The following is a 25,641-nucleotide window of genomic DNA, read 5'->3' on the forward strand; positions in this document are numbered from 1 at the left end:
AAAACAAACATTAAAAAAAAAAAACAAAACAAAAACGGAAAGGACATTTTGACCCCGTAGCAAATGGCTCTTCCTCCATCATTATCATCGTCACCATCATCAAGAAATATCTGTCACACAAGACACCAGCACTAAAACTAGAGTATCAACTATAATGAGGTGCCAGCTGTATCCTCAGGGAGTTACAATCAACGGTGGAGTGACAGGAAACACAGAAGTGACATACAAATACAGAGTGGCACAGGAGAGATTTTTAGAAATGTCATAAAAGTAAAGGACAGGGGGCAGTGCTTCGGGCTAGAAGAGCTAGCAGAGAATGGTTTTAAGCAAAGAGGGTTTGCGCTGGGCTCGAAAGCAGGACAGAGTGAGCAGAAAGCAAGGACGACGTGTCACCAGCGGAGAGGGCAGTGATTTGGCGGGGAAGAGAATGGGGTAAGTATGAAGAGGGTTCTGACTTAACAGAATACTGTAGATGTAATATATTATCAGAGAGGAGAGGTTTCATTTTGCTTTGTTAAAAACAAGATGATCGTGGAGTAACACGGTCAGTGTGCAGAGGACTTCTGAGGACTGAAGCGAAGCATCATGGGGGACGAATGGGAAGGAGAGCCGGACGACCGTGTGGAGCACGAGGGGACGGGGCCCAGGTGAACACGGCGGCACCGGGCCCGGACAGAGAGCCCTCGCAGGCGGGGAAGGGGCCGTGTCCACGCCCTGTGGACTCATCACAGAGGGCGGGGCGGAGGCAGGGCTGGTGGGCAGGCGGCCCTACTGGTGTGAGAGGACGCTGAGGCCAGGTCCGGGCTCGGCGGAAAATCACACCATTTTAGGTTACAGATGTTGTCATGGGCAAAGTGGCACGCCCTACACGGAGGAAGGAAAACGTGAGCGTAAAAATGAACAAGCAGTCTAGGCCCTAGGCAGACGGAGTCACGGGGGCTGGATGAGATGGCAGAGGTGAAGCATTTCAACGTGGGATCCCTGCCATCAATCCCATCACAGGAATGCCATAAATGCTCGCTCGAGGGATGGAAACAGTGGTTTCAATTTGACCTGTGGTGTCTGCTGGCCCTTTAAGCTGCACCGGTGCCCAGCGTCACGAGCCAGCTGCTTTGGCAGCTAGACAACCCGAGAACCAACACGGGGCCGATGTGTGGGCTCTGCTCTCAGGATGCTCCCCCTTAAGACCTAAGTGGACAGGCCATCCTCCCTCTAGATGTTAATACAGATTATTTTTCTAGTTACTACACTGCCAACGTCTGAACACAAATGTAGTGCTGTGGCCCATCTATGTAATAAGCACATACGCTCTTTCAAATCCTGACTTCGAGAAGAGTGTGAGGGCCACGTCAATAGGCTAACTTACCAAGCCGCCCCCATGTTTTCAGTCCGGAAGCCATGCATGGGAAACTCGCCTATAAAACAAACCCGTCTATTTAAAAATGATTTATCCAGTTCCTCGCTGAGCTCTAAACCAGCTTTAAATCCCATCCTTGAACATTTTTTGTGTCCAAGGTTCCCGAAGCCCTGCTGGGTGTCCCAATGCAATATGCTAGCTTACCTTGCATCAGTTACACACAAATCAGTTAGCGTATCAGTTAAGCATCAATGTGCTCAATCATGAGGACCTCTAAAGGCTAGAGAGCTCTTCCCAATACAGTGGAACTTTGCACACTGGTGGTAAGATGGGCCTGCACTGATCTGCTCTGGTGCCATTCAGTCTGAAGCTCCCTGTGCTCCCTGAGCCCTGATCCACACCGCCTTCCCAAGTGCTCACTGGTCTGGGTGTCGGGGCAGGTACGAGCAGCGGCACATCTAAAAACAGCGCGTGTTAAGGGCTCTCTTTCAGTGACGCTTCACGAGGACACGAGGACACGAGGACTGTCAGTTCTTACTTAGGTAAAGAGAGGGAGATTCACCTTGTGACAGGTAGGTAGGTTTTGAAGGTTCTAATACATGAAATGTTATTTTAAATCACACTACAAATTTGGAACCTGTGATAATTACAGTCTAGGCCAAACTAATTGGTAGTAAATCTAATTTTCTAATCAATACTTTTTCAAGACCAGCTAAAACAGAAATCCACCAGAAGTCCAAAGTAAATCATTTCTCTGTGAAAACTTCACCTGTTTTGTTTGGTAAAAATGGAAGCACGGGACTTTTTAGTCCTTAAAAAATCATCTAAGGGGAGCCTGAGTGGCTCAGTCGCTTAAGCATCTGACTTGGCTCAGGGCACGACCTCGCGGTTTGAGTTCAAGCCCTGCGTCGGACTCTGTGCTGACAGCCCAGAGCCTAGAGCCTCCTTCGGATTCTGTGTCTCTCTCTCTCTCTGCCCCTCCCCTGCTCGTGCTCTCTCAAAAATAAACATTAAAAAAAATCATTTAAGCAGTGCCTCGTATGACATTTAATACGCTCACTGTAAATGATTTTCATACACTACGATTCAACTCCAGTAAGCAACAATTTTCAAACATTAAAAACTGTAAAAAAGTAACTACATCCCACTTAAAGTTATGTATAATAGCTTTTTTTTTCCCCCTTTAAACTAATGCAAACAATCTCTTTCCTCTGCTGCTTTTTCTCCAGCATCAATGGGCTTTGGAAAACCATCATGGTTTGGGTTCTAGTATCTTTTACATTTACCACATTCATGATAAAAATACCTACCTGAAGTTATTTTTTTTTTTAATTTAACTTTAGAGAGAGAGAAAAGGCACGGGTGGGGGAGGGGCAGAGGAGGAAGAGAGCAAGAGAGAGAGAGAAAACCAAGAGTTGGACGCTCAACCGACTGAGCCACCTGGGCACCCCTAAAATTATTTGTGTTTTAAGCAGCGGTATTTATTCTTCCTTACAAGAGTACTTGAGCACCTCCTATGTGCCAGGCTAAGCGCTGGGTACACATGCTGTTGTGTGAGCTTCTTCAAGCTTTGCGGGCTTTCCCTCATTGCTGACTAAGGGTGGCAGGCTGGGGAAGTTTCTGCAGGAAACTCAGGCACCACTTAGATGGCACTGCAACCTCATGAGTTCAACTGAAACTCAAGAAATAAAAGAATAAAATGGAAATTGAGGAAAAACTCCTGCAGAAAACAGAGAATGTATCTGCTATCCTCAAGAAACAATTTTCTTCACAAGAATAACTTGGAAAACCAGTTTCACGAGTTCAATATAAAAATAGTTCTTATGGAAATAATTACAATTATTCACATTATTTTATGATCAATGATGTATTTAAAAAAAGAAATGTCTGGCTTCTGAAAGTTAAAGCAGATGCCCTAAATTTATCAGGCTATATAGATTATTCTCCACAAAGGAAAACCTTGTTTGTTTTTTTAAGTTCATGCGAATCACTGGCTTATGTTCAAGTAATAAAAGGATTATTTAAAAGTTTAATTTCTGGGGCGCCTGGGCGGCTCAAGTCGGTTAAGCATCTGACTCTTGATTCTGGCTCAGGTCACGATCTCAGGGTTTGTTGGGTTTGAGCCCCACACTGTCAGTGCAGAGACTGCTTGTGATTATCTCTCTCTGCTCCTCCCAGGCCTGTGTGAGGGCAAGCATGCTCTTTCTCCCAAAACAAATAAACTTAAAAACATTTTTTATAACAGTTTAATTTCCAGTAAAATATAACTGCTGGTAAGGATGGTTTATTTGTGCTGTTTATTGCTGACAGATGAAGGTTCCACACATAAAGAAACAATTTTACTTAGAAACTACACTTTTGCTTTAACTGGCCGTGAAAAAGTAAATGCCAGATTTAAGATTCACTGACCAAGTCAACTGGCAGGGGATAGTATCAAAAAGAACAGCAGTACTTAGAATTATAGCGCAATTATTTCCCCAGTTAGGACCTTACTTTGGTTTGGAAAAGGTGGATATCAGAAGTAACGCCCCATCATTCCCGTGAAAATTATCTAACTGCGTTCATCTGCACCACGGACCGCTGCGGGCCTCTCACAGCACAGACGTGATTCACAATGGTTCATGTCAAAAAGCCAATTCTAGGGGTGCCTGGGTGGCTCAGTCGGTTGAGCCTCCGACTTTGGCTCAGGTCACGATCTCACGGTTCATGGGTTCGAGCCCCACGTCGGGCTCTGTGCTGACAGCTCAGGGCCTGGAGCCTGCTTGGGATTCTGTGGTCTCCCTCTCTCTCTGCCCCTCCCCTGCTCATGCTCTCTCTCTCTCAAAAATAAATAAAGATTAAGAAAAAAAAAAAAAAAAAAAAGCCAACTCTGCTTCACACAGCCGCTCTCCCAACCTGCGTCTGACCAAATAACAGACTCCCCACCACTTAACTCATTTCAAGGAAAGGAAGTCATTTACTTGGCTCCGCTGCTCATACGGCTCAATTGAGTTTTGAATTAACCACGGCGGAAACACCAGACACTGTGGCTGAAAAGCGACCTTCATCAAGCTGGCCGCTCCTGAGCCACATGTATGTGCTTGTATGTGTCTCAGGCCCTTTAAAAGGGAACATTTAGTTTGGAAATAAGGTCATCAAGATGGAAGGATGATTTTTAAATGAGTTTTTGAACTTAAATAAAACTGTCATCACTGCGGAGCACTTAGCACTTATGTTCCCAGATATAATAAGCACCTCACAAGGATCATGTGTTTGCAAAAACCCTGAGGCAGCCATCATCACCATTCCATTAAAAAAAAACAAAAACCAAAAACCCAACTGACAGACAGGAAAAACCATGTCAGCAGGAAGGTCCCACAAGTGGGGTTGGGATGTGAACCCAGGAGGACGGTCAGGGATGTGACTCAGTCGTGCCAGGTGACAATATGTCCCGACACTGGGACATCACACTAAGGCTTCTACTGACACCTGGAGATCTCCTTCACAATACCCACCATCAAGCCAGTTCCCTTCCGTCTCGGAAGTGTAAAATTAATTATTTTATCAACCTAAAGGAAGGGGTTTACATCTATCCCTTTAATAATTCATGGATGTGCCAAAAGGGAGGCAGCAACCCCACAATTACAAGGAAACTTGCAGGGGCACCTGGGTGGCTCAGTTGGTTAAGCATTGGACTCTTGGTTTCGGCTTAGGTCGTGATCTCACGGTTCATGGGATCGAGCCCTGCATCTGCCTCTGCGCTGACAGTATGGAGGCTGCCTGGGATTGTCTCTCTCCACCCCTCCCTTGCTCACACGCGCATGCATGCTCTCTCTCAAAATAAATAAACTTTAAAAGGAACCTTGCAAAGTTAACAGGGAAATGAAGACTTTAAAAAATGTATAAAGACAGTACTGTCAAAAATAACATCAAACGATAAAATCAGAGAGTTTTCTGATTTAGATATATAAGAACCATGTTCTAGAAGCTTTTCTTCTTCATTAGTTCTCCAAAACACTTATCAAAATTGAAGTTCACGACAGGGCCAAAACCCTACGACAACTTACGCATCTTTTAGAAATACGAGGTATTCCCTATGTAAAATTATCACCTGAATCATAGCTCAGCTAGCAGGAATATTCCATGAGCCTCCTTGGGGTGGTGGTGGCGAGGATCATGAGAAATGCTACACATTACAGGGCCTATCCAGGGCAAACAGCCCTGTTACCTTCCGCTGGAGGGTCGCCCTCAGATCAAGTCACCAACAGGTGCAGCCTGTGGTCTGTGGCTGCCAGAGCCACATGTCTAGGAGGCTTGGGCCTGTTGCTTCTATGGAAGATCTTTGCTCTTCTAGTGCAAGGAATGGAAGCATGAGAAGAAATGAAAGGGGAGAAAAAAATCAAGAAATGACATCCTCAATACCTAAAAAGTGCCCGAGAAGAGTCTGTGGAGGAACTTCCTAAGCAAAGAGGCCTATCAACCTTCTACATTAAAACACCAAACCAAGGTTCCTCACAAGAGTTCTGGGGAAAACCTGACCACCTAGACTGGTCAACGCAAGCGTACGACACACACCTGCAGCTCGTGTGCAGAACCGGTGAAGCCCGACTACTCTCAGGAACGGTACTTACATTTAGAGCAGCTTCTCCACACTTTTCAATGGCTGCGAGACCCTGATTATGGATGTGTGTCTCTAGAAGTTTTTTCAATTCTCCTAGGCCATCCTGGATTCTAGATACGAGATTATACATGCGCCCCAAATCTGAAAGAAGAAGGTGCCACGTCTTATGCACTGAAACAAACTTTGCATATCCATTCCACCAAGTATGTACGTATACTGTGATCACAGATGCCTTGAGATAAAATGGTGTTTTTTGATCGAAATCATCAACGTTGTTTTAATTGTAACTGAATTGTATACATGTAGTTAGCTGAAAGTAACAACGAAACCGTCCTCTCATGAAAGTTTATTTTTCCCTTTACTATGAGAAACATCTAACAATAGAAAGAAAGTCTTTTTATCAGAAGCTGCATCAGATACTTTCTCAAATTCTCAAGACCGAGGTATTATTTATGCTAGATACATAACAGGCACTCATGTACTGATTTTAAAAGAGGAATAAATTTAAAGAGTATTTGAGTATCTATCCCAACTATACAAACGAGTCACAAAAGGGCCCCCGAATTCTTCGAATGGCATATGGTTAATTTATGAAGGCCAAAGAGAAAACTTCTGAACCCAAACATCAATCTTTCATTGAGCTCCTTGTATCTCCCAGTAAAACCTGAAGGGTAAGAGAAATGCTTTCACAAAATACTAGCCTTCTCATCTTGAAGAATTTTTAGAAGAAAAACAGTCAAGGACAAGTCAGGGGTAGCGTCAGTCAATGCCAGAGTATATGGGACGAGTAACCCTCCAAAGAACGCTGACTGAAAAGATGTTCTTCTCCCAAAGTCCTCCCCACAACACTCCACAGAGCTCTGAAATCAGTGCACAACCAGGCTCACTGCGCACTAATCTCTTCAAAACCGGCTGTTGGTGATGCTGTCAGCTCTGACTCTAGAGTTTCAACCAACCTCAAAACTGCAGATCGTGAGAAACCCAGGTCTGGAGGGAGTCTGAGTGGCTCACCTTCATTTTTGTCAGCATCCAGCAAATTCTGGAATTCTGTGTGGAAAATCTCCAGGTGTTTTTCAATGAGCACTTGCTCGCACTTCCTTGCTAGTTCATCTTGTGTGCTTTCGTGAAGGTAGACCTGGACTCTTCGTTGTTCCTCGAGCAGACGGGCCTCTGCCTGCAGGAATTAATTCGAGTGAACCGTCTGGATTCACTTCTAAAGAATTGCTACACGAATAATGGCAAATTAAATTCACAAGCTCTAATACATTAAGAGAAAAGGGAACGGGTCCTGTGACGTTAGGTGAATGCCAACCATGTTTAAGTGGTCACTGATGTGCTCCATTTTCTCTGCAACAGATTTCCGCCTCTAGCTCCTTTTCAAATGACTTCACAAGATTATCTTTGTTAGTTCAGATGTGTTCACGTCAACTTTCGTCCTTCAGGTAAGTGGCTTTTCACCTTCTGGGGGCAATATCCCTATTGTACACTCTGAGACACCTATGGACCCTCTCTTATCCGTGGACACCATGTTCAAAACCCCTATTTTTGACTGAAAGCCACCTGAAGTCAAGAGTCACATGAATCTATTCCCTGAAATGACCACATGGAAAGAGTTATTAGTAATCAGACTTTTAAACAAATTTTAAGGAAAAATATCATGGCCTTCTCTTGCCAACCATTGAGTACCTCTGTACCTCTGTACTCAATACTCTGTACTCAAATACCTCTGTAACTACTGGATTATTTATGCATTTCGATTTCTTACCATTCCCTTCAAGGAAGAGAGGAAAACAAAGATGTAATTTAACAGAGCAGCAAAATAAATAGAAGTCTGTATATTTTACAGTGTAGCAACAGAAATATGTGTGGTATAAAGCATCACCGAGGAATCACTAAATTATCAAAGCAACGACGAAATTTCAATGATAATCTCAAATTAATCAGGTGAGAAAGAGAAATACTATACTTAGTATTGTAAAAGTGCCCTACTTTCTAAAATGATTTTAGATTTGGTATAATTTGGGAGAAATCTATAAAAATTCAACTGGAAGAATAAACACTCAAGAGCCAAGAAACAAAAAATGCAGGCGGGATTTATGCTGTCAAGAATTACTAACAATGAAACGGTTATTTAAACAACAAAAGTCAGAACCTTATTACACATTCCAAATGGTCAAATGTGAACAACAAAATAAACCTGGAAATTATCTGGAGTATTTATCAAAATGTCAAGGTCCTCGACACAGAATGATCCCTGAAAAATTAGTTAAGTTCATCCAAATAAAAAAAACGTGAAAGGAAAAGGAACAATTTATAAAAGAAGACATATAAAAAACCTCAAGTTTCTGATAGGAAGTAATGAAAGCATAGCATATTTGGCTGATGGAATACTATTATCCAGTAAAATAAGTAACAATAAAATATGTTAATGTAACAAATTAGTTGGCGGGGGGGACAAGTTACCAAAAAACCTACAGAATTATTCCTATCTGGTTTTATATACATACTTAGTGTTCCAAGCTTGCAGGTTTATGTTCCTTGTATTTTCCAAAAAGCCTACAATTAATGTGTATATATTCTCTGATTATGAAGTTATTTTAAACCATACGGGATCGTTTGTGCTTTAACTGAGAAGTTTCTACGTTAAGCGCGTACTGCTTCAGATCTGATACTAAGCCTCAAGAATGCAAGCGATATAGTAAAATACAGGACATGCAAACCAAAAAGCACTTCTTTTTCTGTTTGAAGTTATACCTGTTTCCTAGAAGAACATAAATCACCTTGGGCAGCAGAAACTCCTCTGTTTCAAACTCTGCTTTCTCCTAAAACGAACTTTTACCCCTGCCCAGATGAAAGGTACAGCCTTGGTGGGACTGCTGACTCATTCTCTGGGGGGGTCACAGTGGCTTTCCAACTCAGGCACTGTGGTAGGGGCAGCATTCCGCCACAGGACCCTCCCGCAGGGGCAGAGAAGGAAGAAGAGAGTAAACTGGCCCCTGAGTGACTAAAAAACATTAAAGGACAGAGGGGCCTTAGTAATAGCTTGTTTTAAATATAAAGAAACCAAAGTATCCAGTGTTGGGTCATCACGTTTGTGGAATCTAGGTCAAGTAAGCTCTTGACCATCACTGTCCAGAACACCAGGATCAAGTTCAATTTTTTAAAAAATTTATTTATTTTGAAAGCACAAGAGCACAAGTGGGGGAAAGGCAGAGAGAGAGAGACAGAGAGACGGAGGGAGGGAGGGAGGGAGGGAGGGAGTGAATCCCAAGCAGGCTCTGCACTCTGTTCTGAGCCCAACTCAGGGCTCGATCCCAGGACCGTGAGATCATGACTTGGGCTCCTATCAAGAGTCAGATGCTTAACTGACTGAGCCACCCAGGCGCCCCCAGGACCAAGTTCAAAATGACTAAATAAAACGAAGCAATTAAAGACTGTCCCTGTTAATTCTACTAGGATGGGTTCCGCAGGAAAAACAAAAGGAAAAGCAGGCCCACTCCCTGGCCAAAAAAGGAAATCAATGAAATACTGAACATCTGACATCAGTAACCTAGAACAGTCAACAAATCTTTTGTAGCTCACATGAGTCTCAATCACATGAGACAGCAGGATGTGTTAAAAACCCTAATGTGGCTTTGGGTCGTTAATTCATCAAAGCCATCCCTACTGAAGATTCTCAAATGTTTCCACTAAAATATCCCTCAAATCACAGAAAAGGGAACGTAGATCCCTCAGGGAATTTGCACACCTAGCCCAAACTAGCGGCTAAAAGCAGAGTATTTTTTAAAGGTTCATGCTTTATCTCAATACTGTTCAGGAGTTTTGTATATTATTTCCTGACAGACTGTTTTAACATAAACATAATTTCCCCTGAAGTTACTGAATAAAACGTGCCACTTTTTATCCTCTGGTTTTGCATATTTTCAGGCATCTACTGGAGGTTCTGAATGATGAATGCTTATATCATGCTTACTATCTGCCAAGCACCAAATATATACGTATTACAAAATAAAAATTATTACGTGACACCTGGGTGGCTCAGTTGGTGGAGCATGTGACTCTTGATCTTGGGGTTGGGAGTTCAAGCTCCATGTTGGCTGTAGAGATTAGTTAAAAATAAAATCTTAAAAACAAACAAAAAATTATTACCCCCATTTTACAGATGAAGAAACTGAGGACCTGGGGCATCTGGGCGGCTCAGTAGGTTAAGTGTCTGACTTCAGCTCAGGTTATGATCTCACAGTCCGTGAGTATGAGCCCGTGTCCGGCTCTGTGCTGACAGCATGGAGCCTGGAGTCTGCCTCAGATTGTGTCTCCCTCTCTCTGCCCCTCCCCCACTCACTCTGTCTCTCAAAACTGAGTAAATTTTAAAATAATAATAATAGTAAGATAAAGCCTTAAAAACAAACTAAAACTTATTACCCTCATTTTACAGATGAAGAAACTGAGGACCAGGGGCCCCTGGGTGGCTCAGTTAAGGGTCCACTCTTAATTTCGGTTCAGGTCATGATCTCACGGTTCATGAGATGAAGCCCCACATCAGGCTCTGCACTGTCAGAGCTTGAATATATGCTTTGGATTCTCTTGCTCTCAAAAATAAATGGATGGGCAGAAGGGAGGGAGGGAAGGGAGGGAGGGAGGGGAGGGAAAGGAGGGAAGGAGGGACAGACTGAGGACCAGAAAGGTTAGGTCAACTCCCCAGGAAATGACTGAATAGGGATTTAAAATGACATTTGCAGCCCAAGGCTCTAGGTAGGAGAACTGTTCATACAGCTAAATTCCAATTTTATGCTCATAGATCCTCTACGTTATGGACTTCCAGAATGTGAGGGAAGTCGTGTTTGGTAAGATCCAACTGGATCCGGGCCCAAGCTGTAACCCCTGTAGGAAGGAACCCCCTCTAAGAGCACCGGGGCGCAGGAAGCATGCTGCAGCCCCGAAGGCAGGGCTCACACTGGCAATCTCTGCTCTTCAAGCTGCCTTCGGTTCCAGGCCTGACCTAAAAATGAGACTTCCCCACTGTGGGGGCGCTCAAGTCTCTGGCCTGAAGAGCAGACCCCGTCGAGTCACCACCACCTTCCCGGGGGTGGATAATGGAGGTGACGGGAACCCAGCGTCGCTCTTGCCGATGTGCACCCTGAGAAAAGACCCCACTTTTAAAAGAATCACCAGATGCAGGAGAGTCGAGAAGAGATGTGATCATGAAAACGACACTGCCAAACAAAAAACCCGCAATAACAGGCGATGCTAAGACTGAAAACAGATTCTGCTCCGAAAGTTCATTTGTCAGGCGACCGACACTCAGAATGAGCTGGTTAGGTCCCGGGTCAGCACACCAAAAAGCTAACTTAACCCACAGATAGACACAAAGGGCTAATACTGTTCCAAGGATAGTACTTCCGAAGACTTCCATTTTTGTCAGGTTTTGAGATGTCAGAAATCTGTTCGTCAAGGACTTTCAACTGCACACATCTCAAGCCCACTGACAACCATGACGGCCTAGGGGAAAAGGCACCCAGAACGTCACACACACTGGGCGGGGCTGTGTGCCTACAGAGGCACACTGCTCACACCGCTGCCCTGGGGGGCTGACCGGCTACCTCGATCGCAGCACCTGCCCTGAGTGGCTGTGCAGTCCCCTCCTCTCCCGGCCAACAGAGAATAAAGGGCAAAGCAGAGATGAGGCACGGTCGGCCCAGGCTCCCTGGAGATGTCCTTGGACGTCTCGGTCAGGGGTCAGCAAACTATAGCCTACGGGCCAAATCCTGCCTCTAAGTCACATTTTACTGGAACACAGTCGCACGCATCTGTTTACATGTTGCCATGGCTGCTCTTCCCTCAAAGGCAGAGCTGAACAGCTGCCAGACCACGTGGGGCGCAAATATTTGCCCTCTGCCCCTTTACCGAACAGGTGTGCTGATTCCTAACCTAGGTCACTCCTCACGGAGAAAAGTCCGGGACACCTGTATTCCCGAGAAAGAGAACCAAAAAAATTACACCAGAACTTCGCTGGAACATCACTCAGTACTGAAAAAGACTTACGGTACAGTTTGTGACCAATCTTAGATCCTGTGGTTTCAGCACGATCTCCTCTACTGTAAACTTGAAGGCTGTACCGGAGACTGTTAGGGAACAGTTCAGAAGGGAAAACAGCAAAGTTGGCAAACCTAGCAACAGCTGGTACTTCGAAACTTATCTTCTCATTGACTGAAGCCTGTGGCTTCCATTAGCTACAGCTACCCATGCTAGGAGAGCAAGTTCAAAACACAGAAGCCACACAGCTCTGACAGTTAGATCCTCAGAGCCCTGGAGAGAACACGGAGCCGCGACGGTCAGATGAAGTTATTATGAAAGCTCCTTGGTACGCGGGGAGAAGCATCTGTACGGGCTACGGACACTGCAGGGGAACACTGCCCAAGACATGATCTGTGGAAAGAGCTGTGCACGTCAAAGAGAATAACCCACTGGAGTGGCGAGAACCGTGTTAGCTGAAGCCTACCGTATGCACCATATGTAAGCTTACCTTTTTCATATATTCAGTCACTGGGTTCTGCTGCAAGAATTCAGTGCTCTCCCTGGTATAAAATCTCTCCGTGTCGGCCAAAAACTGAGATTCAAAGGACTCTTTATACACTGTCAGCGTAGGGCCCTTGGCAAAGGCGTCGTCTTCATTCAGCCCCAACTCCACTAGAAACAGATAGGAACTGTATTTCAATTACCCTAGTTTTTGTTACATTTTACCCAACATACCCATGAGTAACATTCAGCTTAAGTTACGTTTAAAAGGTAAATGGAAAATGGCAGGACATAAGGTAAGCCTGCTATTCACCGGTGTGCACTGAAGTACACGGCTTCAATGAAAGAAAAAAGAAATAAAATCCAAGACATAAAAGGAAGTAATTCTGACCTGTGCCCAAGCATGCTTCAAAGTTATCGTGAAGTTCACTTAAAAAAATTATTAAACATGACATTTCTTTTTTCTAAACGTTTATTTTTGAGAGTGAGAGAGAGAGAGAGAAGGAGAGAGAGAACGTATGCGAGCGAGTGAGGGAGGGGCAGAGAGCGAGGGAGACACAGAATCCAAAGCAGGCTCCAGGCTCTGAGCTGTCAGCACAGAGCCCAACGCGGGGCCCGAACCCACAGACCTCGAGATCAAGACGTGAACCGAAGTTAGATGCTTAACCGACAGAGCCACCCAAGTGTCCCAACACGACATTTATTTCTAATTGAAGTGTAGCTGACGTACAGCAGCCTATCAGTTCCAGGAGGTCGTCACAGGGATTTGATATTTGTGAATATGACAAAATGATCCCCACAGTGAAGTGCGGCCACCACCTGTCACCTTAAAAAGTTACTGTATTATCGCCTACATTCCCTATGCTGTACCTTACACCCCCCATGACATTTCTTTTATAACTAGAGGTTTATCTCTTAATCACCTTCACTGATTTCACCTCCCTCCCCAGAAGGACTAAATGTAAACTTTCAGAGAAACACGAGGCCACTCAAGTTTTCCGAACATTGCATTAGCTCATCAGTTGCTCAATCTCAACTTTTCAGGCTGACCCAGGTCTCTGGTCCTCTTCCCACTCCATCATATTATATATCCAGTCATTCAGCAGTATGAGAGCAGAAAATAATTCAAATGTCGAGTTCCTCAAAAGTCCCATGAGAAACAAAGATCAAACAATTTTTGTGAGGGGTAAAATCAAACAGAATCACACTCAGAGTTTTTTGAGGGCCCTTGTACATGCAAACAATATTTTCACAACAGCTAAAATATCTGTCAACGAATCTGTCAGAACACGGTTAGGATTGCCATTTGACACGAAAACTCCGAGTAGGTGAAAGGGAAATGGTTTACCGTAAGACTGTACAACTCCACTTATCAGTCTTGTGTTGATGGTTTCACCGTTTCTTTCCTTTTCAATCAGTTTTAAAACAGCATTTGTTACCTTTAGGAAGGATAAAGGGAAAAGACCTGTAGATTACAGACTACAGCACGTATATTACTACACATCTCTTGGACTCTGAGAACATTATACAATGCAAGGTGCCAGATACTCTTAGGGCATTCTAAAGCTGTGAGGAGACAACGCCTACGAAATGAAATCTGTAAGGGGGTTTTAACAGGACGACACGCACACTCTCACACAAGTGCGTACCTGTTTATTCAATGGCCTGAACAGACAATCTCTCCAAGTCACCAACGCAAGCTGGATGAAAAGAAAAAGGAGAAGTGTAAGAGGTCTACACTTTCACCACGTTTTTCTTTTTTTTTTTTTTTTTAATTTTTTTTTTCAACGTTTATTTATTTTTGGGACAGAGAGAGACAGAGCATGAACGGGGGAGGGGCAGAGAGAGAGGGAGACACAGAATCGGAAACAGGCTCCAGGCTCTGAGCCATCAGCCCAGAGCCCGACGCGGGGCTCGAACTCACAGACCGCGAGATCGTGACCTGGCTGAAGTCGGACGCCAACCGACTGCGCCACCCAGGCGCCCCTCACCACGTTTTTCTAAGACTGAAGTCCTAGGAATCAGCCTGAATCTCATCTATCAGTATTTCTAGATTATAACTGGGTAAAAATCTATCATGACGACATCAGAGATGCTCGAGTTAGCAACTTCAAGAGGTTTCGAAATACAGCCGCTTATCAGCTCCCATTTTAATAATTCAGACACAAAGAAAACCTGGGTTTTAGGAGACCAAACATATCAGCTTACAGGGTGTCAGTGGAGTCAACCTCTAACACTGTTCCCTGGCCCAAATTTAATTTTTCATCTAAATGAAGATAATTCCAGTTATCATAGTTTCCTAATACTCGATAAATTAAGTAACAGATGATAAAAATTCAGCATGTTGTGTATCTTACTTGTGGTGATTTGTGTTGCACGGATGCACACGGCTGGAAACGCACCAAACTGCACACTTTAAATAGACATGGTTCATTATATAGGAACTGCTCAGATTTCCCATTTTACTTGCACTCATGTGTGTTGGGAGTCTTTGATGCATTTCTAAAACTTTCCACAGAAGTTATGCCAGAAAATCACTATAAAAATGCTCCCCCAAGGGGAACGGTTATAATTCATAAATGATTTTCAGCTGTTTATTGAGAGAGGTAGTATTCAGAGTAAAATTCAAATTTTTAACAATTCAATATTCAAATATAAACTGGTAAGGAACTCACTTAGACATAAATGCTTTCAGTCTTATTTTTCCTAAATTTAACCACAGATAAGACTAGGTGGATGTAAGATGTATTTCAGAAAAGATTATGTGTAATTTAATTTATGCAATAAGCCCTGAGTAATGTTCCTACCACACACACAAAAAAGGCAACATGAAAAGCAGTATTTAAGACAAAACTACTTTTGAAATTCATTTATTTATTATTCAAAAAGTTTGGGGGGCGCCTGGGTAGCTCAGTTAAGTGTCCGAGACTTCGGGTCAGGTCATCATCTCGTGGTTTGTGAGTTCGAGCCCCACGTCGGTCTCTGTGTTGACAGCTCGGAGCCCGGAACCTGCTTCAGATTCTGTGTCTCCCTCTCTCTCTGCCCCTCCCCTGCTTGCGTTCTGTCTCTCTCTCTCAAAAAATAAAGATTAAAAAATTAAAAACTTTTTTTGAATTCCAGTGCAGTTAACAGTGTTATACCAGTTTCGCGTGTCCAACAATTCTATACGCGACCTGGTGCTCATCGCTGTAAGTGGACTCTCAATCCCCTTCACCCATTTCAGCCCTGCCCCGGCCCACCTCCCCTCTGGGAACCATCAGCCTGTTCCCTAGAGTTAACAGTCTGTTTTTCGGTTTGTCTCTTTTTCTTGGTTCATTTGTTTTGTTTCATAAATTCCACATACGAGTGAGACTGTACGATATTGGTCTTTCTCTGACTTATCTCGCTTTAGCATTACACTCTCTGGCTCCATCCATGTTGTTGCAAAAGGCAAGATTTCATTCTAAGAGAAAACTATTTTTAATTAAGCACGAACAATACATACTCATGTAATGTTTCCATAAAAATAAGATTTCAGAATTAGAAACTATGATGTCCAAGAAGATGTTAGAAGGGAAGAGCCTCATTTTTCAGGAGAAAGGCAAGCCTGGGGCGATTTTCCCTGTGCAAATTCTGCCGCCTCGAGTCTTAGACTTCTTTTTTACTTAAAAAAAAAAAATTTTTTTTTTAACGTTTATTTATTTTTGAGACAGAGAGAGACAGAGCATGAACGGGGGAGGGGCAGAGAGAGAGGGAGACACAGAATCGGAAGCAGGCTCCAGGCTCTGAGCCATCAGCCCAGAGCCCGACGCGGGGCTTGAACCCACGGACCGCGAGATCGTGACCTGAGCTGAAGTCGGATGCTTAACCGACTGAGCCACACAGGCGCCCCAAGACTTCTTTAAAGCAAGAGTAAGGAGGGAAAATGCAATGCCATGGCCATGAACTTCTAGTAAAGATATACTACACCTTTAAAAATAACTTTTTTCCAAACATTGTTCTAAATCAAGACAGCCTTAGGCAAGTCTAATTTGACTCTGGATAACTTGTCACTTTGAAGGAAGAAAGGAAGCAGAGATGCCAAGATAAGAAAGCAAGGCCAAATGTACACCAGACAAAGTTCAGACGAACAAGGAACGGAGTCCAGGAAAACATCTTGCTCCGTCACTTTAATGTATCAATAATGAAATTAATTTACGTCCTCTGGTGGACATGAAAGGAAAACAACAACTTTCTATAATTAAAACGGAAGAAAGGATTATTAGGAAAAAAAAGGTAAAACTTTATATTGTGCGACAAAGCATCCCCACCTTCTGGAACTCCTGGAAAATACAATGAGAGAGATCACTGTGCCCAGCTGTTCCTCTGTGTCAACTGATGCTTGAACTTTATGAATTCAACAGGTTCACTGAAGAGCACACAGAGGAAATACTGTTTCTAGACAGGGGTATTCACTGGCCTTTGCTAAAACTTACGGCTGCATATTGTATTTCCAAACGGTTACTACAGACAGTATTTAAGGATGTAGAAGGTATGAATTTTCAAAGTAAATAAAAAATAGAAGCTGAAAATCGTAGCCTACGAAGTATACTTGAACTTCTTTCTATTTTCTCTGTTCTTGAATATAGCACACAAAAAGTTCAGGTGTAACGATTTTTAGGAGTCTGTGACATTACTGCAGGGTTCGTGTGGCGTTTTAGGTCAAGGTGGCATCCAAGAAGAAATCACCCAAATCATGCCGATTCGTAAAGAAAGCATTTGTGAGTGGAAAAGAAAAAGGAAAGTACAAAAGGCTCAACTCAAAATACTAAATCCACAAAGTTTTGTTCATTACACATATCACATATATAGGATATATATAAATGATACTAGTTTGTCATGAATCTATGATACATTTTCCTTTTATTAAATCTGTCCAAAATAAAGCAATAAAGTACTGCTAATATACCAGCATTCTGGGAGATGGAGATAATCTCATTATGCAGAACTTAACATGTTCACATCACTGGTTCAAGAAGAGGACAGTCTGTGCATCTGATAGCCCGTTCCGAATAGACAGGCCTTCTGTCGAGTCCTTCCCCTCCACTGGTCTACGACATCAGTCCCCAAAGCTGACTGGACATCACAGTCCTCTCAAGGGACTCCAACAGTCTGCTGACCCCCACCTCCAGGGTTTCTAGTAAGTTGAGGCTGGGGCCCAGTAATGTGCATTGCTAACAAGTTCCCAGGTGTCCATGATGTGGCAGGTTTGGGGACCACACCTTGAAAACCAATGGAACTAAGAAACAAACATATTAATGAAAGTGATTCAGTCACTCGACTTCTGCCTTTTCACAATCTATTTTCATGCCGTCTAAAAAGAACCTTCAACTTTCAACTCTGTCAGTATCATATTATTTTGTAAAGAGAGAAGGCAGGCATCTCACCACACGGTCCTCTCCTTAAACAGCTTCCCAAACCACAGAGGCCACGAGGGCTGATCTGGGAGGCCCGGGTCCCCGGCTCGGGACTGGATCTGCCTGACACAGCCAGCACGTGGGATGCCCAGCGCTACAAGCAGGACAGTTCCAGGCTAGACTAGACGGCTGGTCGAGTAACTGCGGAAGAAACTTATCAGTAAATGCAGAAGTGTGGAGGCTGTATTTCAGAACTCCAATTTACTCATCCTTTCCTGCCACAAAATATCTAAGAGTCATCTGTCGATAAATTAAAGCAAAGGAAATTAGCCTCCGGGTCTGAAAACAGCTTCACTACTCGCCTAGCTCCCCCTACTGACAGATGAGGCAGCACTAAGAAAGCACACACGTGAAAGGTGTTTAAAAAAATCTTACAGAATAGATTTCATATATTCCTTTCCGTCCCTCGTCACATTCACGGCGAACCCAATGTCTATTGAGGTAGGCACAAATTCCATTCAGCACTTTGCTGGAAAATCGATAATCCTCCCATTGTTGAGTGTAGAACTTCAGTACGCTCTCATCCATCAAATCTTCTCCATCCTAAAAACAAGTGAACCCAAGCTTTAAGGACTAATTTGTCACAATGATAAATTAAAAGTTCACTAAAACAAACCTATGGCATTAAAAATACATCCATGTGTTCGGTTTTAGATGAGCTTTTTATTTTGTATACAAAAACATGCTCATTAACACCTATTCTCATAAGAATATAGCTTGTGAGGAACAGACTATAGAGAGAATTTTAATGAAAATCCTTTCAAAATGGAAACTTTCCACGGTGGAATATTATGTATCATATACACTCATACGAAGTACCTCCAACTTTTAGAATGAAGGGAATAAGGAATTTACCTCAAAATCAGCCCCGTTTTTGACATTTTTCAGTTAAAGTTAATTAAAATGTCCTATTAGCAATTTAGACCACAGGGCCAATACTACTCGATTTTTTAATGCATCTGCTTCCTTCATTAAATTTACTTAAAAACTATAAATTAATATTTTTACACTAATCTGTTGCATTTCTGTAAAAATAAGTGTAATGGTACAATATTTCTTCTTTAACAAGATCTCAAGGGGAAAATGTGCATTCACCAAAATTATTTTTACCCAGATTTCCACAAGGTAAACCACAAATTGTTATGTGAAGGATCAACCGGAGATTTTTTTCCTCCGGTATTAATGACATCCGCAAGGTAAATCTGCCTCCTTAAAAACTGCATATTCCACTTCAGTGTCCCTGAAATACGCTGCAGCAAGAAAGCACAGAGGTGACAAACGAGGGACGCAGCCCCACCATGAACCGAGGGCCTGGGAAGGCCACCCGCTCGCCCTGCCTCAGTGTCGTCAACCTCAGAACCGAGGCCCCACAAACACGTGGCACACAAGTGAGCCCATAAGCCACAGGAAAACCTGACCAGATCTTGATACAACCAGATTTTTGCTCACTTAAATTTCAGTAAGAAATGAACTATCAAATGTAAAGGTTTGCCACTCTGGCTTATAGCACAGGACCTTTTCCAAAATGCAAAGATATCACTGATAGAGCACAGCTCCCAATACTTTGATACAACACAATATACTCCTGTTCCCACTTTAATGCTGAAGAATAATCAATTCCAGTGTTCACTTTACAAAGTGTTCTGAATAAACAGAAGGACACAGCGGTTTCAGCAAAACTCTACGACACACATGGTTTAGGGAACATGAAAATCATGCTATCTTAGTCACAATTTGTGGTCAATCAACTAGGGTCTGTTAGAATGATATTAAGTTTCCAATTGCCTTGTGAAAGAGATTAAGAAAAACAATTTTGAAGCATGCTGAAAATTTTGCATAATGTCTGTGTAAACAAAAAATCTTTAAAGCATATACACAGAGCACAGACTTCCCAAGGTCGAGAGTATAGATGTCTTCACTCACTCTATGTGACATGTGTAGCACCAGGTGAAGGAGCACTTGCCCATCCTGTGGCTGGATGGAAGGCAGGCGTCACACTGCCTTTCCTACAGAGGATGGAGACTGAGGAAGGAAAAGGCAGAAGATGAAGGGGAAAAACTATCATTGTCCGAGCAACGGCTCGGAGCAGGAGGAACCATACTCGAAGGCCATGGATGTTCGTAGAGAAACCCATCCTAGCCAAGGGCACGATTTCATCGTAGCTCTGAAATACACTACATGACTATGTGCAAAAGGAGGTCACAGTGGAAAAATGTGATTACCGAAGGTTAGATAACCTTACGATCATTTGTACATTTTTAGACAAAACAACACACTGGGGTCAAAATACAACACAGGTGATCTGAATTCATAATGAGATGCTCGAAGTGAAAAGGTCCGTTAATTTCTAACAACCAAATACAAAATGGTTAGTGATTTAAGGAAAAGTACTAATTGGATATAAAGCTATCAAAGCCTTCTAGTTTAACAAATTAAAAAACAGAATATAGCTTAGGAAAGCTCCATCTTCGTAATAGGTAAAAGACTAAGCAAGAGCAAACTAGCTTCATGCAAACATCAATGCCGAAAACAATGAACAAATAACAGTGAGAGATTTAGCATTCAATCAAGTTAGAACCATCATTTCACTATTTTCTTTTACATTCTATTATAAAGAGTAAGTTTAAGTATACACGTACAACGTCTTACCTTAAGAAGATTTGTTAAGTAATTCTTCAAAAATTCTTTAAGTCGTTTGTATAATTCCAAGCCAACAAACTGAGCTCCCCCAGGCGTCTGACCCTTTTTCGATTTGGAAGGAGGGACGCCAGCCCCTCGGGCCTGGTTTGACTGGTGAACACTCGTGCAGTAGTTATAAACGTGACTTGGGAGAAAAGTTAAGGAAATCAACATGCATCATCAATGCCAACAGGGACTAATACCGAAATATTTTTAAAGAAAATATGTTCATACCAATATGCTTACAATACATCAACAAAAGTCTGTTAACACGACAGTGAAGGGGCGCCTGGGTGGCTCAGTCGGTTAAGCGTCCGACTTCAGCTCAGGTCATGATCTCGTGGTTTCTGAGTTCAAGCCCCGCGTCGGGCTCTGGGGCTGACAGCTCACAGCCTGGAGTCTATTTCAATTCTGTGTCTCCCTCTCACTCTGCCCCTCCCCTGCCCATGCTGTGTCTCTCAAAAACAAATAGTAAAAAAAAAAAAAAATTATAAAAAAAAAAAACTACAGTGAAAATAAGACCCCATCCACCACAGCAATGAAGCTAGACATCAGCCAGCCCCACCTACAAGCCTGTCGGCAGGCCCAGGAACCAGCCTGCTGCGAATGAAGGAATGTTCTGAGGAAGGTCACCAAGGAAACACAGGACCTTCTAAGATCACGTAATGTGACTGACCTTGTGGGAAACTGTCCTTCAGAAGGCATGAAAAGAACTCGCAATCGGTACAAAGGTTCCATACAAGAGAAAAAAAAGCAATTATCTCCTTCAAGAAAAACAAAAACTATAACCAGAGTCTATTTTGATGCCTAGCTATATTTCTAGAAGCATGTATTATAAATATCAAAATAACTAAAGCTTTATTTTAAAATTATTCATAAACGAATGTAAACAAAGCTACACTTTGTGGACGAAGGACAAAAAGCAGAAGAAATGGCAGTGCAAGAAACCTCTTATCACAGGAAGTCACAAATGTCTACAATTGATCAATCACAGATGTGCAGCACGCATGCGCAGTACTGACAGGGAGGGAGCTGCGTAAGTCACAGGATAGACAGCGGAAGTCTGAAACAGCTGGAGGGGAGCTGCTGAGGACTGGGAGGCGGGGAAGGCAGAGAACCACGCTACTTTGTTATACAACCTTTCATATGATTTCGGTTCATCTGCACGATTTCAGTTCATCTGCACATATTACCACTTGGATAAAACTAACAGACAATATGGACTCAGAAAGAAAAATCATTAAGACAATAAATTCTGGCCTGTTTCAGGTTAGTGCGTAAAGACACGGGTGATTTCAAAACACATTCCATACTCCAAAATACATGACACAGAAGGGTTAAGACTTAAAATATACAAACCTAAACCATAAAACGAAGAAAGTACCCACGAACTGTTTCCTGATCTCAGACTGGAGAAGGCTTTTCTAAGCAAAGTCATCTAAACACTTAATCTGAGATTCTGAAAATATCTTCGTAAAAGAGATCTTTAACGAGTTACTATCTTTAATCAATTAAGAGAATTAAAAACGTGAAAAAGTTAACCTCCACAGAAACATGGGGAGAGCATACCAACAGAAAATCCCAAAGCTGAAAGAAATATGTATTAGTGGTTAAAAAGCTGAAAAAAAATCTTTAGCTTCAGTAATCAAAGAACTCTGCCTTAAAACAACCAATCCCTTCATTCAACATTTCAAATGTACAGGGAATCACAGTTTATAACATACAATGAACTCTTACAAACTGATGATGCAGTTTGGACAAATCTCCTCCTCCCATGGTCTCATTCCAGCTACACCTCCCTCAACTTTTTAGGAAATTAAATAGCACAGATTCTGCAAGAGACCTGCTTTGTACTGCTCCCAGTGTCGCCCTCCCTTCTGCTTTCCCTAGGGGCAAACACCCCGTGATGTGGTGCACAGCACTTCCTACGAGTGTTTTTATATCTTACTGTAACACTGTACCTGAAATTACCATTCCGTATGTTTTCAAGTTTCAGATACAGCTTAGACCTTACAATAAGTCCTCCGTTTTCTTGTTGATGGACCCTACGAACGATCACTTTGGTTGAGGTCCAGGTTTTGGTAGTTCCCAACAAAAGCTGCAAAGAACAGTACTCTTAAGTTCTCTTGCATACATACAGGTTTGAGTTTCTCACACTACACAACTGGCAGGTGATGGGAGAAAGGGGTCCATCGTAAACTTCACTACCTGTTGTCAGATGTGCTGTCGCTGGACAGCCACCAGTGCTGTTTAACAGCCGACAGCCTCTTCCACACATTTGTACTGCGGGTCGCCACGGTGTTAATACGCATTTCTCTGACTACAGCGAGGCGAAGATTCTCCTGAGTTTATGATTTTCACGTTCTCTTCTGTATATTACGTCATATCCTTCACAATCTTTTAAAAAAAAGAGTTTGCTCAGACACTGATGATGACAGTGTAATACATAATCACTTCGGAAAAATCTTGTTTTTTCCTGAGTTGGAGGAAGGACAGGGAGGGAGAGAAGAGAGAGAATCCCAGGTAGGTTCTGCGCTCTCAGCACACAGCCCAGTTGCAGGGCTCGATCTCACAAGTGAGGCGAAATCAACACTTAGATGCTCAACTGACCGAGCCACCCAGGTGCCCCTGGCAGTTTCTTGTAGAAATCACGGTGTTATGTACAGACTACTATTCAGCAGTTTAATGAACTACTGTACTGATATACCATGAATCAGTCTTAAAAACATGGTGAAGGAAAAAAGCCAGATATCTATGGTTTTACTTATATGAAGTTCTAAAACAGGGAAAATTATTTCTATGGTGATAGAAATCAATAGTGACTTCCTTTTCCTTGAAGGGCAAAGACTGACCAACAGGTGCTCCAGGGAACTTTCTGTATTCTTGATTAGGGTATGGTTTACCTGAGCGTATATGCCTGTCAAAAAGAATTCAAACTATCCACTTAAGATCTGTGCACTTTGCAGTATGTGAATTTTGCCTGGAAAACATTTTTTAAAATGTAAGCCCGTAATAAGTATTACGGACTGACTAATACTGAGCTGTCTTTTTGACCTGGTAGTTTTTCATTGTGAAAATCCCTACTGTATCATCATATATTGCAATTCTTACATTCTTGGAGTTTGCAGCCTAACTTCTTTTAATGGAAAGCATTATGTAAAGAGAAATTCTTAATTTGTCATCATCAAATTTATACAAATTTTCTTTTATGGCTTATGCTTTAATTTTTATTTAGGAAATCTTCTCTCCCAAGGCATGGATTCTAGTGCATTATTTTTTTCACCTGATTTCACACTGAGATTTCTCATCTTCCTGAAGTAAAACTGTGTATGAGGAAGAAATGTAATTTTATATTTGTCTGCATGGATACACAACGGTTCACAAACCATGTATTTTACATGGTCTATTCTTTCCCCACCGTAGGTATTGCTGCTTTTAGAAAACTGCCCATTTCAAGTGAATTCTTCAAGTACACGGTCCAGTTGTCTGTTGGTTCTTTTAAAAAACCTGTTGTTTCTGTGAGGTCTTGTATTTATTTAAAATATTTTTATGATTAATTCTGCAGAGAACCAGTTTGGGATTTATTTCTGTTTATCTTTATTTCATTTCTGTTCTTTTTCATGTACCTCTTTTATAATTGTTTTCCTCCTAGAAATTCTCGTTTTGGTCTATTGGCTTTGTAATCTTTCCTCCTTGTTTTAACGTAAGCATTTAAAACTACAGATTTTCTTCTCCACACCACTCAGGCTGCATCACCTAAGTCTGATCCGTATGGGTTTCCCTTACATTCAGCTGCATATTCTTTTTTCCATTATTAATAGTTCTCTTAAGAGTTAATTTAGGGCACCTGGGTAGCTCAGTCGGTTAAGTGTCTGATTTTGGCTCACACCACAATCTTGCGGTTTGTGGGTTCGAGCCCCACATCGGGCTCTGTGCTGACAGCTCAGAGCCTGGAGTCTGCTTTGGAATCTGTCTCCCTCCTCACCTCATGCTCGCTCTCTCTGTCTGTCTGTCTCTCTCTCAAAAGAAATAAACATTAAAAAAAAAGTTAAATTTTATTTCCAAAGGGTACTTTTAAAAAATCTTTTTAAAAAACCTCTTAATTTCACTTTAGAATTAATCAGAGATTATCTTTTTGATAGTTTCTTTAAAAGGTGATGAGACCTACAGCTGAATATGTGATTTTCTTTACATTTGCCTGAAAAGAATGTCCATTCTCTAATGGATATAAGATCCCATTAGAGTAAGCTGGTCAATTCTGTTTTTCACATCTAATATATTGTCAGCCATTTCTCTGGGTATTAATTACTGAGAATTTCTAATGGAAATCTTCCTAATTATAGATTTGTCAGTTTCTCTTATACCTCTCTAAAATATCGGTCCTATATTTTGAGGCCCTGTTAACAAGTATATAAACTTTTGAATTATATTTCTGGTCCCTTGGTCTTGTTATTAGTAGGAAGCAACCATGTTTCCTCCTCACAGTAGTGCCTGAGGAAATCCACGGGACCGGATGTTAGTATGGTTATTCCCATCTCTGGTTAGAATTTACCCCAAGTACACCGGTTCCATCTCTTTACTTTTCTACTTTTACATCTACTGCAAACCACAGCCAAACGCGCTCTTAAAAAAATGGAGTTTGATGGTCTCCAATGGATAAATTTGGTTTTATTATAAAACCCAAATATAAATACACTGTTATATACTGTTTTATACATTGCTATTTGGATTATTTTTTACCATCTTATTTTGATTATTTTTTTAAAAAATTTTATTTTCTATTTTCTTTGCTTTTGTTTTCTCCTTTTTCTTTTACCAGGTTGATGGCTTCCTTATTCCACTGTAGTTCTTACATCGCTCTGGAGTTACATATTTTATTTGGTTACCCTTAAAATCTGATATGCATACTTTGCCTTTCACTAATTCTAGAAAATTCTTGGGTTGTCAACTCTTCAAATATTTGTTCCCCTATTTTCTATTACATGTATGTTGGACATTTTCATGTTCTTTGTTCAAACTTTCTAATTTTTCTTGATTTATCATCTGGTTAAGTG

The 25,641-nt window shown here is 42.0% G+C and overlaps 1 protein-coding gene across 2 annotated transcripts in view; it reads right to left on the reverse strand.

The window, feature by feature from the left end:
* The window catches only part of CUL1 (cullin 1), a 105,024-nt gene that overhangs the window by 21,854 nt on the left and 57,529 nt on the right, over positions 1–25,641 (reverse strand). For both annotated transcript variants that reach the window (XM_086687570.1, XM_086687561.1), the window contains exons 3-9: positions 20,558–20,732; positions 18,284–18,451; positions 14,123–14,173; positions 13,822–13,912; positions 12,481–12,644; positions 6,969–7,131; positions 5,968–6,098 (exon numbers count right to left, since the gene is read on the reverse strand). In XM_086687570.1, coding sequence (XP_086543696.1) covers positions 5,968–6,098; positions 6,969–7,131; positions 12,481–12,644; positions 13,822–13,912; positions 14,123–14,173; positions 18,284–18,451; positions 20,558–20,732 — 943 coding nt within the window. The remainder of the gene's footprint in view (positions 1–5,967; positions 6,099–6,968; positions 7,132–12,480; positions 12,645–13,821; positions 13,913–14,122; positions 14,174–18,283; positions 18,452–20,557; positions 20,733–25,641) is intronic.

This window comes from Puma concolor, chromosome A2, assembly GCF_028749965.1.
Source record: "Puma concolor isolate L17-30 chromosome A2, mPumCon1.1.hap2, whole genome shotgun sequence".
In the NCBI taxonomy this organism is placed as follows: Eukaryota; Metazoa; Chordata; class Mammalia; order Carnivora; family Felidae; genus Puma; species Puma concolor.